Source organism: Saccostrea cucullata, unplaced genomic scaffold, assembly GCF_032062105.1.
Source record: "Saccostrea cucullata isolate Sc308-1 unplaced genomic scaffold, CSIRO_AGI_Scuc_v1 ctg1194, whole genome shotgun sequence".
Lineage (NCBI taxonomy): Eukaryota > Metazoa > Mollusca > Bivalvia > Ostreida > Ostreidae > Saccostrea > Saccostrea cuccullata.
In genome coordinates this window covers 153,206-170,994 of record NW_026928585.1, presented here as the reverse complement: position 1 = coordinate 170,994, position 17,789 = coordinate 153,206, and the positions used below count along the sequence as shown (strand labels likewise).

General features: G+C 31.7%; 1 protein-coding gene across 1 annotated transcript in view; it reads left to right on the top strand.

The window, feature by feature from the left end:
* LOC134278059 (procathepsin L-like) overlaps positions 1 to 17,789 on the top strand; it is a 30,355-nt gene that overhangs the window by 12,247 nt on the left and 319 nt on the right. The window contains exons 4-8 of the mRNA XM_062760377.1: positions 14,859 to 14,891; positions 15,694 to 15,885; positions 16,947 to 17,112; positions 17,391 to 17,496; positions 17,640 to 17,747. Of these exons, the coding sequence (XP_062616361.1) occupies positions 14,859 to 14,891; positions 15,694 to 15,885; positions 16,947 to 17,112; positions 17,391 to 17,496; positions 17,640 to 17,739 (597 nt within the window). The 3' untranslated portion in view covers positions 17,740 to 17,747. The remainder of the gene's footprint in view (positions 1 to 14,858; positions 14,892 to 15,693; positions 15,886 to 16,946; positions 17,113 to 17,390; positions 17,497 to 17,639; positions 17,748 to 17,789) is intronic.

The window sequence follows — 17,789 nt, the reverse complement described above, 5'->3', positions numbered from 1 at the left end:
CTAGCAACTTTTTTTAAATGCATTGATAAGTTATATTGTTGTTTATTATGCTAATACAGTTAAAAATTGCAAATTATTTCATTTTGAGGCATTATGAGAAATACATAAAAGTCATATTTTTGTGTAAACTTTTCCCGTATAAATTAGGCCCGCCCCCTTTTTCAAGCCTTAACAATGCTGCGCACTATATACCCTCCCACTTTTCAAGCGGGGGTCATAAAAACACAAGTTTTACAATTTTTTTACAGTTATCTCTCTTTGTTTTCCCAAACAAGTAACGTTTCATGAAAATTCATATGAATATCTATGAAATACTAAAAATCATTCAAATATGTTAACTTTTGAAAATTGGGTTAAGGTACATGTAGGCGGGAGAACAATGCTATCGTTCGCACTTATTTACAATTTTATAGAAAATGTTTTACAAGAAATACATCAATTTGATTTAAACACATGTTATTGAACACAATCAATGGGATTGGACACAAGTTATACCAACTTATAAACTGTCCTCTCCAGCACAAACAAAATACATCAATGGGGTGTGTAAGATATTATTAGCTACACAGTCAGTTAGTGACCTAATACGGATTCATACAGGGTGTGAAATTGAAATCCGTATTGGACGAGGCAAAGCCGAGGCCCAATAAGGATTTACAATTCACACCCTGTATGAATCCGTATTAGGTCACTTATTTACCCGCTGAAGACCTTTTTTGATATAAAGAAATATTTGTGCATTATGAAAATATTAGGTTTTAATCCAATAACAATCAACATAAAATATCGTTACGGTAACAAGAAATTTAACTAAACTACCTACGTAAACCGTTTCTTAGCCGCCATTTTTATTTACAATAACAACGCTTCGAACGGAATCGCGTGCGCGATTTTCATATTACGCCTCGACGGAGACGTAATATGGAAACGGAGACGTAATACGGAAAATTTCAGGGCGTCATGTGATTAGCTTTTATCCAATCAGTAATCGACAAATTTGTCTGAAGCGGGATAATTCAACAATCGCTACGTCCATTTCTAACACTTCACATTCATCGCACTTTGCAGCAAACATATCGGCATCATGTTTGTAACGACGTCATGAGAATAAACCCTATGCTAAAGAAATGAGCATCCTCAGAGTCCTTTTTTTAGTATAAGGATATTATATTTGTCTTTTTCTGTTTGGGGATAAAACATTCGGTGCCATCCTTTTATGTATGATTTTTATATACATGATTTTATTATATTCTAATATTGCATTTGCAACAAAAAATTGTTTTTTCTGCTGCTCTCACATTATGTGTGTATCTGATTCGTAGATATTACTTTTTATACCCCCGCTTGAAAAGTGGGAGGGTATCAGTATAGTAATAGGTATGTCCGTCCGTCCCTCTAGCTATCCGTCCGTCTGTCTGTTACGCTTTCAGGTACCCATCTCTTATCTGCAACTCCTCTTATACCACTAAGTTAAATTTAATGAAACTTTCAGAGAATCTTTATTACATGTTGCCATTGTGCACCTCCTATTTAACTTTTTGATCCGATACGTATTTGAGGTTTCCTACTGCAAAACATTGACATTGCCATTATATTCTTGCCTATGACATGAGATATGGCGGCTTCTGAATAACATTAGATATCACGAGTTATTCCTCTTTACACGTTACCGTAAAACAATATAGCAAAATATGGACATTATGGGAGGCGGGGGGTATAATTTAGTGAGCTCATTGCTCACAGTATCTCTAGTTTAAAATAAAAATTTTCTTCTTTGGATTAAAAATGATGTTAAACCCCCAAAAGTATTCTTGGACTATTGTTGAAATACTTTACAATGCTTCAGAACGTTTGATGCTTTACACAATTCTTTACTTGTTTATGCAAGCTTTCAACTACGACACATTTACGTGTTTAGCGGAAAAAATATTCACAACTCTGTTGTGGAAATTAAAAAGGAATATGAAAATAATAGGCCGTAAAATTTTAGCTTTCCATGATATTTTAAATAATTCATCAGCCCAAGAATTTTCAATGATATTTTAAATGATTCATCAGCCAAAGAAAGAAATTGTGATATAATAATCTCAGGTATTAATACATCTTCATGAAGGTATACAGACTTGTTTTATTCTATTTTATGTAGTCCTAATTAATTTGCCTAGCAGTCAAATCGACAACACGCGGACATCTTTGCATAAACTATTTCTTTCTAGTTTCCTAACACAAGTATTATCGGGAACACTATTTGCTCACAATTTCATCGGCGCTATTCCTGTCCATTGCTAAGAAAGTTTAAGATTTCTGTATTTTCTCCATATCTTGCGCACTGCACACACAATTTTAAAGCACAATGTTCTGAGAATTTGGTTTTCTTATTTGAGGGAATTTGTTGAAAACACAGCCACCACTTGCCCTATATGTACCCACATCCCCAAACTGCCTTTCATTTGAAATTATTCACATCATATTCTTTACCCACATTACAAGTGAAGAGTACAACACAAAGTGTAGACAGTCCTTGAATGCATTCCGGTCTGTTATTAATTGATACTGAGATGCGAAAATTAAATTCATTGATAGCTCTCTGTATGGTGCAAGGGTGATAACAGAAAAATTTGAATTTAGTTACATTGCCTGAAATTAGGGCCTAGGGGTAGAAGAAGAAATGATAGTTTATATGGATATACGTTATATAGAACGTACATATGTAAGCATATATTAAATCAATTTAAGGACAGAACGAGACGTTCCTAAATAATATATAATTTTTTCCAAGATTTTGTTATTGAAGAATTAATACTTTCCCATGTTTACTCACAAAAAATTGAGGTACCTTACCAGGCATTTGTGCAAGATACCACAGGGTGGCATTTTTTATATAATCCTTTAAGGAAAAAAACCCAGTTTGTTAAAATCACATTTTTAGTGCTTCAAATTTTTAAAATCATTAAGAAATTAGTTTAGAAATCAGAAAGTAATGAAAAATTTGTAAATTTTTATATATTATGATGATATACAAAACAGTTGAGGAACGTATCATCTGAACTTAATACGAAATTTTCTACTACTCAATTCTAGATTGAGTTTACAATGCTTATCAAAATCTTATCTGAAGTTTATATATATTTACTTATTTGATCACTACATTAAATGTGCATGACATATAAAACACCGTTTTTAATTAAGATTGTGCGCTATAGATGAAGCAATAGTTATAAAGCTAAGTGGTACACATGTGATTTCAAATGAACTACAACGCTTAGAGATAAGTATTACAAGAACCGCCCTTATCTACCAACAACAGATTTTCGTACAATGCATATCTTTGCCTACTAATTGACTCCTATTATTAGAACTGCGCGTAACTCACTATTACACTAAAATAACTGAAAGAGAGTCGGGTATTTCCAGTTGAAAAAAAAAAAAAGTGGAGCTATGTAACTTGCTTGGTGCAGCTGGACTTAAGGTGACAGAATGCGCTTTGCGCCACGCTTACCGCTTAAAAATGACTGGATACAGAATTATGAACCTGCAATAAAAAAAGAAGGCAAGGCCATCTTAAAAAAATATTTGCTACCCTGTCCAGACCGACTGGAAAAAAATTGCCCGATTCAAAACGTTTTTAGGTCATGATTACAACATTGTGTAGCTGCCATCTCCCGACCGACTAATTAAAATGACCTAACTCAAAAGTTGGTTTTTAACCCCAAACAAACATTTTTTTCGTATATTTTCTCGAAAAAAGATTTTGAAAATTGACCATTGATTTTGAAATTTTCCTTGAAAAGATTTTTTTCCACCTACCTACTGACCCCGAAACGAAAGAGTACAATCAAGCATTATCTAAAAGTAGGTCTCGGTATGTGTTTTCTGATACTGATGAATGCCTGTTAAATACTTCAATGATATCTTGGATAAAATATGTAACATGTAATGGAGTTTAACAATTTTCGGAGTTCAACATTGTGACATTTTGAAAGTTTCCGATACTAAACTATACAGGGTTCGAAATTAACTTTTTTAGCACTAGTCCGCACGGACTAGTGACTTCTAGCTTCCACTAGTCCGCAAACTATTCCACTAGTCCGCCCTGTAGTATGTAAAAAGAATAATACAGATCTTAAAATTTTATCAATTATTTCCATGAAATATGTGTCCACACATCAGTTGGAAGCATGTGGTGAAAGATAGAGGGTTTTCAATTTTCTGAAATCTCCTCAAGGTCACGTCTTTGTCTATTGATCACAATGTAAAAAAACGCTTTATCGCGGTTGCGTTTCTTGTTTATTTTCAAACATCTAAGAGACTCGGAAATAAAATTAATAAAATGTGAACCAATTCAAGACTTATATCCGGATTTGCACTAGTCCGTGCGGACTAGTACCTTACAAAGTCTGCTAGTTCGACACAATTTTTACTAGTCTCGGACTTATGGACATGAGTTAATTTCGAACCCTGCAATAGTACCAAAGGAGAAACGTTAGCACTTTTATTAACTGTAGTGAAAACTTCGAAACTTTGACTAACCATAATAAAAAAAATTACAAAGAACTATATGCGGTATTAACCAACATTTGCCCCCCAAAATCAAACTTTGATGGAGGAATATTTAATTAAGTCCTTAAACAAGGGAGTATATGCTGACTTCAAAGCACTGAATAATTTCATAAGTAATGACGTCATATGTACGTAATGACGTCACAAATATGACGTAAATTTCAGTTTTTTATGAATTTTGCAGAAAAATGTACATATTTCGTCGATATTTTAAATAAAAGTCACCGAGCGCATGTGTGTTCAGGATAAATATTTTGATATAATGTGTAGAATGATAATATCAATGAAATATGTCAATATTGTTCCTGAACACACATGCGCTCTATAAATTTTAAAGCTTAAATTGTTGAAATTTTGTCCATTTTGTCCTCTTTCTGAAAAAGAATATAAAATCGGACTAGTTTGTGACGTCATAAAAACAGAAATTGTGAATACACTGCTCTGGAACTATAATATTTTCTATTAACTTATATTTCTCGTACAATTTATTGAATTCAGCACATTTCAGGAAGTTTTCAAAATTTGACTTTTGTGGGGGCAAACATATGCAATATACCGCATATAGTTCTTTTTCTGCAAATTGTTACGATTCAGCTAAAAGAAATAACAAATGCGAGCTCAAAGATAGAAATTAGCATTGATTTTGGCCACTAGGATTTGACCTTTTAACATGAACCCTTCTTTAGAATGCGGTTGTCTACTTGTTTATCAAGAAATGTAACAAATAGGATTTGAGTGACCAGAGTTTGATCCGTAATATTAATAAGCTACAACTCATAATATTTAAAGATAGTGCAAAGAGATTGTTTTGCAAATAAAAGGCAATTAAAAAATAAAAGAGGGTTCTAGTAAGAATAATGTCAAATTAATATCAGAATAAAATTGCAAGTCTCCTCGAAAAAGGTGTTTTATTATAATCATTTTATTTTGTTTCTTATTAGAATAATTTTACTTAGTATTACCCAATGTGCACTGCATTAAGTTTGGACCCATCGATGAACAAACAATTTTCAAAACCGCAAAGACTTACCCTAGTTTAAATAAAAAAAATAAGTTATTAATTATTTTGGTATTTTTTGTACTTTCTGGAAAGTGCAGCTGCTTTAATTAGCATATTATCATAAGTTAAAATTTCAAGTAAATGAGCTCATGTCGAAATATTCTTACCTTCACCAAGTAGTTTATGTCTTTATTAAGTCAAACGTTTAATTTAAAGAAGGCAGCAACACTTTTTAGGTTAAAGAGCATATCCTTTATTTACATTAAAAAAATATTCGATCCCGGACCTTAAGACATGAATTCTACCCGTTTGCTTGTTACACTTTGCAACAGTAATTTCAGTTGATTTGAGAGAATTAATCAAGTATCTGAATTTCACACTGTCACGGGCGTCAATACGTGCAAATCTGTTCGTCTGTGACAGAATTTGTGCGTTTCAAGCGCTTGGGCGCACGGTTATTTGAAAAACTAGACTGCATATTTCCTAGCATGAACAAAACGAAGTTGATATCAAATAAAAAAGGAGAAAATACATTGTAGTCCACGTTTCTAGGTGATGGTAAGTGTACATCTAGTATATTCTCAAAGTAACTTCCTGAACGGTGCATAAGCACAGATTTGAAGTTAATATTTTCTTTGGTTTTCTGTATAATATTAGGACCTATATATTGCAATAGAATTTCACAAGAAAATATCTTAAAAAACTTAGTTTGTGAAACGATGACTTGCTGCTCCTTTTTTTTCACACGTCCTGCACTTTCGCTAACTTTATTTTTTAATGCTAAAAAAAGTGCTAATTTTGTTGTGCTTTAATGAGAAATATTAAAGCTATAATACAGAAAAATACAAATAAAAATATGAAAAAAATACAGAATTAGGTCACTCATCCACTAACAAACACACACTATTGTGGTACTTTATCCCGTAGAATTGCATTTGTGGGGTATGATAAAGACGACAGTAAGACCTTTAACGTAATTACCAACATTTATGCTTTTTTACACCATAAAATTGCTTAGTTCCGCCTGTTGGGAATTTCACAAGTGACGTATGGTCACAAAATATCTAGAGTTCTTGAATCATTCTAGAGTATCACTAATACTGTTAAACCAGTCAAATGTGATTCCCTGGATAAACGACTATATTAAGCGTGGTATTGAATGCACATGGGAGGACAATATCATCACAAACATTGAGGAAAAAAATTCTATTTTCTAAACTGTGCAGTGAAATGCATCTACATAATAAAAATTTAAAAGGAACATCACGCAAGTAAAACTTCATAACTTTGATACTGATTTCCAGTTCCCTTGTAAGTGTTTCTTAATTTCAAATAATTAGTAAGAAATGTAATATAAAATAACTGAATTTCAGGTTCAACTGATTCAATAAACCAATTGTTTTAACATGAAACTCTATGTGCATTATATACAAAACAAAATATAGGTATTACATTTTAAATGGCCAAAATTCATTCAAATTAAGGTGAAACAAAAATAATTATGGAAGACAGACTTTTCCATATGCTCCATTTATTTAACTGCATAGTTTAATTACTTTGGAGTCAGCAGTTGACAACAAATCTAAGAATTCGAAAAAAAAATGGGCTTTAAAAATACGAAAACCGTTGAAACTTTGATTTACTATAGTGAAATACGATATTATCATAACAAAAATTGAATAAATAAGATAATAAAATACTTCTGCAAATTTTTACAATTCAGCTAACAGAAATAACAAATGTGAGCTCCAAGATAGAAATTAGCAATGATTTTGGCCAGTAGGATTCGACCTTTTAACCTGAATGGTTCTTTAGAATGCGGTTGTTTACTTGTTTATCAAGAGATGTAACAAATAGGATCTAAGTGACCAGAGTTTGATCCTTGGTATCAATTTCCTACAACTCATAATATTTAAAGATAGTGCAAACAGATTATTTTTTAAAAAAGTGATATTAAAATTTAAAGGAGCACAGAAAATGTTAAATTAAATTCAGGGCAAAATTAGAAGGCCCTACGCAGAAGATGTTTTATTATAATTACATTACTTTATTTCTTATTAGAATAGCTTAGTATTACCCACTGTGCACTGAATTAAGTTTGGACCCATCGATGGACAAACAAATTTCTAAACCGCAAAGACTTACCCTACTTTAAATAAAAATATGTTATTAATTATTTTGGTATTCTTTGTACTTTCTGGAAAGTGCTGCTGCTTTAATAAGCATATTATCATCAGTTAAAATTTCAAGTAAATGAGCTCATGTTGAAATATTTTTACCTTCACCAAGTCGTATATATCCATATTAAGTCCAACTTTCGATTTAAAAAAGGCAGCAGCACTTTTTAGGTTAAAGAGCATATTATTTATTTACATTAAAAAATATTCGATACCGGACCTTTAGACTTATGAATTCTACCCGTTTGCTTGTTACACTTTGCAACAGTAACATCAGTTGATTTGAGATAATTAATCAAGTATCTGAATTTCACACTGTCACGGGCGTCAATACGTGCAAATCTGTTCGCCTGTGACAGAATTTGTGTGTTTCAGGTGCTTGGGCGCACGGTTATTTGAAAAACTAGACTGCATATTTCCTTGCAGGAACAAAACGAAGTTGATATGAAATAAAAAAGGAAGAAATCCGTTGTAGGCCACGTTTCTAGGGAATGGTAAGCGTATATTTAGTATATTCTCAAAGTTACTTCCTGATAGGTGCATAGACATAGATTTGAAGTTAATGTTTTCTAAAATTTTCTGTATAATATTAGGACCTTTCTGTTGCAATAGAGTTTCACAAGTAAACATCAAAAAAAGAAATTGTTTTACACGTCCTGTACTTGCACAAACTAATTTTGTTTTCAATACTTAAAAAGTGTTAATTTTGTTGTGTTTTAAAGGAAAATATTAAAGCTATAATACAGAAAAATATGAATAAAAAACATCGTTAAAAATCCACAAAAAGCTTACTCACCCACAAACAAACACACATTATTGCTGTACTTTATTGAATAGAGTTCCCTTTGAAGGGTAAAATTCAGATGACAGTAAAGACTTTAACGTAATTACCATATATGCTTTTTTTAATTATAAAATTGGTTAATTACGCCTAAGAGAATTTTTTAGGTTATGTATGGTCACAAAAAATCAAGAGTTCTTGGATCATTCTATAGTATTAGTAATACTGTTAAACCGGTCAAATATGATTCTCTGGATAGACGACTATATTAAGCGTAGTATTGAATGCACAAGGGTAGACAATAACAACACAAACATTGAGGGAATTTTTTTTATCTACATATTAAAAATTTTAAAAAGGTACTTCACGCAATTAAAGCTTCATACTTTTGATACTAATTTCCAGTTCATTTGTTTGTAAGTCTTTCTAAACTTTAAATTATTACTAAAAATGTTATATAAACTGAATTTCAAGTTCAATTTATTCACTAAAATCAATTGTTCTTACATGAAATTCTATGTGCATTATATACAAAAAATATATCGAAATTAAACGTTTAATGGCGGACATTCATTCAAATTAAGGTGAAACAAAAATAATTATGGAGGACAGACTTTTCCATATACTCCATTTATTTAACTGCATATTTTAATCATTACTTTGGAGTAAGCAGTTGACAACAAATCTAAGAATTTAAAAAAAATGGGCTTTTACAATGCAAAACTTTGAAACTTTGATTTACCATAGTTAATTACGATATTATCATAACAAAAATTGCATTAAATACGATTGTAAAATAATTCTGCAAATTTTTACGATTCAGCTATGAGAAATATCAGACAGGAGCTCCAAGATAGAAATTAACATTGATTATGGCCACTAGGATTTGACCTTTTAACCTCAACGGTTCTTTAGAATGCAGTTGTTTACTTGTTTATCAAGAGATGTAACAAATAGGAATAAAATGACCAGAGTTCGATCCTTGATATAAATCAATTACAACTCATAACATTTAAAGATATTGCAAACAGATATTTTTTTAACGTGAAATTAAAACTTAAAGGAGGGTTTCGAGCACAAATAATGTAAAATTAGATTCAGAGCAAAATTAGAAGTCTCTACTCAAAAGGAGTTTTATTATAATCATATTAGTTTATTTCTTATAAGAATAACCTAGTATTACCCACTGTGCGCTATATTAAGTTTGGACCCATCGATGAACAAACAATTTTCAAAACCGCAAAGACTTACCCTAGTTTAAATTTAAAAAAAATAAGTTATTAGTTATTTCGGTTTTCTTTGTAATTTCTGGAAAGTGCTGCAGCTTTAATTAGGTGATTATCATAAGTTAAAATTTCAAGTAAATGAGCCCATTTCGAAATACTTTTACCTTCACCAAGTCGTATATGTCCTTCTTAAGTCCAACTTTCAATTTAAAAAAGGCAGCAGCACCTTTTAGGTTAAAGAGCATATTATTTATTTACATTAAAAAATATTCGATACCGGACCTTCAGACTAATGAATTCTACCCGTTTGCTCGTTACATTTTGCAATAGAGATATTAGTTGATTTGAGATAATTAAACAAGTATTTGAATTTCACACTGTCACGGGCGTCAATACGTGCAAATCTGTTCGCCTGTGACAGAATTTGTGCGTTTCAGGTGCTTGAGGACACGGCTATTTGAAAAACTAGACTGCATATTTCCTTGCATGAACAAAACAAAGTTGATATCAAATAAAAAAAGGAAGAAATCCATTGTAGGTCACATTTCTGGGGGATGGTAAATGTATATCTAGTATATTCTCAAAGTTACTTCCTTAAAGGTGCATAGACACAGATTTGAAGTTAATATTTTCTAAAATTTTCTGTATGATATTAGGACCTGCATATTGCAATAGAATTTCACAAGAAAATACCCTAAAAATTTAAGTTTTTGAAACTTTGACTTGCTGCTCCGTTTTTTCACATCCTTGCACTTTCACTAACTATTCTTTTAATACTAAAAGAAGTGCTAATTTTGTTGTGCTTTAATGAGAAATATTAAAGCTATAATATAGAAAAATACAAATAAAAAATATGAAAAAATACAGAATTAGCTCACTCATCCACAAACAAACACATACTATTGCTGTACTTTATCCTGTAATATTGCCTTTGTGGGGTATAATAAAGACGACAGTAAGATCTTTAACGTATTTACCAACATTTATGCTTTTTACACCATAAAATTGCTTAGTTCCGCCTTAGGGAATTTCACAAGTGACGTATGGTCACAAAAAATCAAGAGTTCTTGGATCATTCTAGAGTATTACTTATACTGTTAAAACAGTCAAATATGATTCCCTGGATAAACGACTATATTACGAGTGATATTGAACGCACATGGGTAGACAATAACAATACAAACATGAAAAAAAAATCTCTTTTTTTCTAAACTGTGCAATGAAATGCATCTACTTACTTACTTAAAATCTAAAGAGAACATCAGGCAATTACGGCTTCATTACTTAAACACTAATTTCCGTTTCCTTTGTTTGTCTAGATGTTTTCTTAAGTTTTTCTAAATTTCAAATAAATAATCAAAAGTGTTACATAAGCTGAATTTCAAGTTCAATTTATTCAGTAAAACCAATTGATTTTACCTAAAATTCTATGAGCATTATACACAAAACAAAATATAGAAATACACGTTAAATACAATTTTGGAGAACAGATTATTCCATATGCTCCATTTATGTAACTGCATAGTTTAATTGATACTTTGGAGTCAGCGGTTGAAAACAAATCTAGGAATTTTACAATATTTTTTCACAGTATTTTCTAATCTGAAGTGTTTGTGAGCATTGTAAACCTATTACCCAAGAGTAGGTCACATGATCAGTGATGCATGGTATTTCATAATTGTAGTTTAATTCTATATAAGTAGACATTTACAGGAAGGTGCTACTCACTTCTGCATAATCCGGAGGGCAGACAAGGTAATCATATTATATATAGTGATAGTTTAATTAGTAATTACGTTTAGTGTTATGTATCTTCAATTCGATGTTTTTAGATCGAATATTTTTTTTCAAAATGATATTATTCAGGCTTAAATGTATTGAGAGTTAAAAATGTTAAAATAAATCAATGACATCATCATCCTTCTCTTTTAAGAAGCATTTTATACTAATTTTCTACTTCAGTGTTTAGCTCAACTCTTCTTTTCGATGTCTGTTTGTATATTTATCTTTGTTGACATGAAAAAGTAATCCTTTTAGATATATACTTTTGATATTCAAAGCATATAAATTTAAGAACAACTCTTCTTTTGTAATTTTCACACAATAAAACCCTAGTCTGCTCCCTTAAGTCTGTTCTTAATTTTTAGTCTACGGGCTGTTAATTTTCTTACATTTAAATGTTTTTAAATGAATTGCATTTTGTTTAAAATTTTGCAGCTTCAGCTTTTCTGAGAATCAATAGAAGATGAACAGTTTGTGGTTCTTGTGTTTACTGGCCGCGGTGGTGAGAGGGGCATCCGTGCAAAAAGAGAATGTCCAGTCTTTCGACATTAAGGAGGCCCAGAAACACCCAGGAAAGTTACACATCCTTAACACAAAAGCAGGGATCAACTATCAACCCTACGAACAAGCCTGGAAGGAATTCAAAATCCTTCATGGTAAGGCCATGTAATTCTAATTCTACAATGTACAAGTGTGGGGATGGTTGAACATTTACTTCAGCGCAGAAAAAAAAATCAATTTTCATCATAACCAATATAAATCTTCCAATTTTTTTTTTATTTTTTAAAACAATTCTTTAAAAAGAAAACTTACATAAAGTAAATAAATCTTTATGTAACTAGATTTGTTCACTTTGGCTATTTAACCATGATAAAGAAAGATTTAATATTGATATTTTAAAAAAAAAATGTTTCTGATAATCGAGGTAAACAATAAATGTATTGTCTTCAAAGAATTTGATAATAATTTTTCAAAGACTTAATCCTTATAAGTTTTTCTGCTGTACAAAAGTTCTGCATATTATTTTATCTTTATTTCAATTAACTTTCGAACATGTTTATGATTGATTGTATTGAAGGGGTTGGGGGTTGTGGCCATTTCAAGACTATTTGGATCCCTTTACCAGAAGAGCTCCATATAAATATATACAAAAGTTATCAAATCTTAGATTTGAAATGTAGGAAATTTCTCTTTCCCAGATGTTAATCAAGAGCGTAAGATATCATATTTAAGAAAATACCTTTTATCCAATGATTTATTTGTTCAAGCCCCTCCCCCCTAATGTAAAATTGGTGTTAGACAGTGAATCACAACCTTTATGTACTTCACATGACGCAATATTTGTAACTGCAGGTAAAACTTACAAGGCTTCTAAAGAGGAAATTCATCGCTTTGAGATTTTTAGAGAAAATGTCCTGAAAATTGAGGAACACAACCGATTATACCATCTTGGGAAAACTTCTTACTATATGGGGGTCAACCAGTTTACAGACCTGGTATGTCATGCACGATTACGTGTACATCACTTTCTTTAAAAATACTATAGTTAACAATACTTTACTACATATAACTATTTTTTACAATAGTGCGCACTTTGACACAATGAAAACTTTGATTTACTATATTGACAGCTTTGATTTACTATAGTGAACACTTTCACACTTTGACTATAGTAAACTATAGTTAATTTACTATAGTATTTTTTTTTACCTGTGGTGTGCCATTTGCTCATCTTCAATATATGTAAAAGTTAGATATATATTTATTTTTTTTTTGAAACAGGTATATTTTAAAATGTTAGTAGAATTGCCAAGAAAATCAGATCATAATTATATCATGATATCAGGGGTATTTTAATGTGTAGATATTCATTTCACAGGGGCAGGACCCCGATTAGTATAAAAATTCTACATATTATATAATGTATATGAAACCGACATTCAAACCTCGGTATCTCTAAGTCAATGAGAATGAAAAAACACTTATAAGATATATGAGGATTCGAGATATTGAAAGTATAATTCTTAAAGAAAAAATGTTTGACATTTCCAAAACACGTGGAAATATCAACAGTATTCGGGATATCCTTGCTTGAGATACGGACGCTCATCTGTGTATGTAAGATACACTATAACTACCGGGTTGTAATCTTTAAGTGGTTCCTTAACAACTGACTACATTAAGGATATTATTTACGATAGGTTATCAAAAAGTTCGTGAACTTTCTCTATATTTTCAAAACCAACCACAAGTCAAATCACAATGACACTTTGCATACTTTAGAGGCTTACCCATGTTTGATTAAAAGCATATGTAATAAAATGTTTTGCTCCATGGTTGTGACGTCACAATGTGAAAATGTAGTCAATATTCAGATCACTTGTGACAAAACATGGTTGACTTAGTTGTACTCTAGCAACGAAAAGCTTTACGGTTAAACGTATATCTTTGAATTTCCTCTGCACCAGTTTATGCAACAGTAAATGATGATGCCAATTGATGATTTAAATTGCAATGGAAACAAATATTGCCTTTGGCTTAACATGAAATCACAGTATACAGGCGTAAATATTCAAGATTTCGACAATCTATATGAGCAAGCAGTCTCGAGTAGGAGATAACTATGAAGCTACCCGTTGCTTGAGAAGATAATATTTACTTAAGAACTATTTAAAAATCTATGTGAGCATGATTTGCTTAACTTATCGAAAACCCCATTAAATCGTATGTCAGGGGAGTTATTTTAATAATATTTTATGAGCAGCAAACTTGTTCCTAGTTGATTCAACAGACGGAAGATAAATTATCAAAAGGTTTGAATGTTGTTTTCCCTGGTACATTTTTTAATGTTAAGATTAATGTTGTTAAAATATGGTGCCACAGATTTTGTGCAATACGACATAACTGATTGTATAATATTATATGTCGTCAATATCGCATTATTTTGTACATTTGATCTGTATGTTTTTCGATAACTGCCATAGCCGATTTGTCATTTGAGGAAAGGTAAAATTTGTTTTGCATTTTTTCATTTGTAGAAACTTGAAGAATTTGTAAAACGCAATGGTTTGAACAGAACCTCATTGAAGTATGGCAGATGCTCTGCACACCTTTCAGCCAAAGATCTTGTGTCTCCAGAATCCATTGACTGGAGAAAAGAGGGTTACGTCACAAATGTCAAAAATCAGGTAGGTATTTAACCTAATCTTTAAGGAAAATGACCTGTTCGAGACAGGATTTTATTTATCAGTTTTGCATGCTTTGTCATGAAGATGCCTGTTCACAAAAGGATTTATGATTTTTTTTTTATTATAAAACTTTCTCTTATTTAGCATCATTGCGGTTCCTGCTATACTTTTAGCACAGTAAGTTTGAATTTTAGAACATCATTTTAAAGGATGCTCCTCTTTACTCAAGGAGATTCAAAACATAACATCAGTGTTATAATAATTTCATTTTATATTTGAAAAAAAATATTTCTCGAACAAATTATATTAAAATTATGTATTTCCTATCCTCCATTATAATTTTCTCGTCCGTTGATTAGCTCTATTTAAGGTTTTTCCACCCTTGCAATTCTAATGGTTCGAAGTACAAAAACTGCATTTATTTTCAAATTTACAAACCATTGCAAAAGATTTGTAGGTCACCATATTATTCAGGATAGGAGACACAAATAACAAGAAATATATGTCAACATAAAGAAATTGTACACTTCTGTAAACAATATGATAAAAATTATTGAAAAATTGTTCAAATGCATAATTCTGATGATTATAGTTCCGAAATTCTTGCTACTTCTAAGACACTTTTGAATACAATAAAGAAAATGCTTGAATGAAGATACCTGAGGAGTTATTGCCCCTGTCAACATTTTTGAATCTTGAATAATTAATCAAAAAAAATTAATTCTTTTTTCAATTCTTTTACTCAACAATATTTATTATTACACCTATTGAAAAGCATTCTTATCGAAATACCGTTTGACTTGTGATGAATTAAAATAAATAACAGTTTTTGCAAGAGCCTATGACATCATTGGAGGTTGGAAATACCTTAAATCAATCGCATTTTCTCGGGTCTTTTCGTCAGAGGTCGGAAAGTTGTGTTTCTACTAGTCAGAAAGACTCGAGAAGTTGCGATTGCTATGTACATTTGACTTTATAGACTGGTGCCGTTGAAGGACAGCACTTCCGTAAAACAGGTGATTTGGTTTCCCTCAGTGAACAGCAGATTTTGGATTGCTCTGAGTCATTTGGAAATAACGGCTGTCATGGTGGATTGATGGACGATTCATTCAGATATATCAAGTCAGTAGGGGGGATCCAAACTGAAAAGGATTATCCATACACAGCAAAGGTACTTTAAAATTAACATACTCACTAACCAAACAGGTAATGAACAGATCTAAAAATGAGTCTTAAAAACCTTTTCTTTATCGTCACCTTCATCACCTGTATACATGGTTTATGTCTCTTAGTTGGTTCGATATGCAAGAGCATGCTCTACCTTTTTAACAATTTCGAAAAATATATAAATTATTGACAATCAAGTTAATGAAACAAGATTGTCACCAGTCTCGTTTAAAGTCTTCATTTCGTAAGTTCTATGGTCGATAGAATCAGAAAGTCAAAGTCAAAAGCTGACTAACATTTTCCCTACCTATTGTTTGTCCATTCATTATTTACACACTGTATTGACGACAGATTTTTCCGTTATTTTTCGATCATGACAAGAAGTACACTGCGGTTGTAATTGTTTGGCAGGGGTTGCTTACTCCTACATGGCACCTGATCCCATCCCTCATGTTTTTGAGGTCCGTGTTTGATAAATTTTTATTTTGTTTTGTTTTAAGGACTTTTGATCTTGAATACTTTTCGTTATCTCTATGTAAAATCCACCTCTGACGTCACTCTTTAGTTTAAGCACTTCATTATTTTTCAGGAATGGAGAGTTGCATATTACATTGAAAACAGAATTTGTCATGTTCGTATTCTCCTTCCCGTGCCTCTACCGAGGAAGAAACTTAATGAAATTTCATCAAGTTCATTTTCACTTAAATAAAATCTAAAAAAAATAATGGTACCCATGGTTGGAATTGAACCCGGTAGCTTTAGCTTCGATGTAGAGGAATCATTCCACAGAACTCTCGAAGCTGTTGACATGAAGTTGTTTAGATTAAATTCAGTACACTTTTCTGGCCTTACCTTCTATAGTATATATTAAATGAATACTGCTAATATGTATCGTATATTTACAGTGTATAATATAAATATCATTTATTATTTATTAATAAACAATAGATATAAGCATTACTTCTTAGGAATGGAGTGCTACTCCTACATTAACCCTTACATATTTCATTAGAAGTGGTTCCTATATAGATTCTTCTACTTTACCCTTTCTTGTTTCATTTATAGAAAATGGAATGTAAATTTGAACACGAAAATGTTGCCGCAACAGTCAGCGGATGTGTTGATATCGAGAGAGGAAGTGAAGTAGACCTGAAGCACGCTTTGGCCGAGGTGGGTCCTGTCTCAGTAGGAATAGATGCTAGTCACTCATCATTACAGTTTTATGATGGAGGTGAGATATACGTACTAGTCACGCATCATTACAGTTATATGTAGGAAATGAGATATACATACGTTTAGATTTTTTATATGAGTAGAGTAAGAATGATGAGGCTATGTATTTTAATGTCTTTGAAAAAAGTAAAACGTGTGTGTTAATTTTAAATCTGTTCCTCAATGACACAAAGTGCTGGTAAATTGATTGTCAGTTTCTTATGCTTTGCTTAAGAGTTGAGATGTATGCAAGAAAGCATCAGATATTTTCATTTACCTTGTCACTGTTTGGTGTAGGAGTCTATGTTGAGCCACACTGCAGCTCTGTTTGGTTGAATCATGGAGTTTTAGCTGTCGGATATGGTACTCAGGAAGGGAAAGACTACTGGATTGTTAAAAACAGGTACAGAGATTTGCCTTATGTTTGAAAGAGCTCACTATTTTTTCACATTTCATGCCTTTTGGATAGACAAATAAAGGATAATTCCTGCCCATTTCCTATGATTACATGTACATGTATTTCATCTAAACCTGTTCTTGTTGTAGTTGGGGTCCAGAATGGGGTATGGAAGGGTACGTCTTAATGTCAAGAAACAAAGACAACATGTGTGGAATAGCTACCGAAGCCAGCTATCCTCTTGTTTAGAAAACACGGTGAGTTGATGCAGTCTCAAATAACGAAATCGGTTTCTTGCG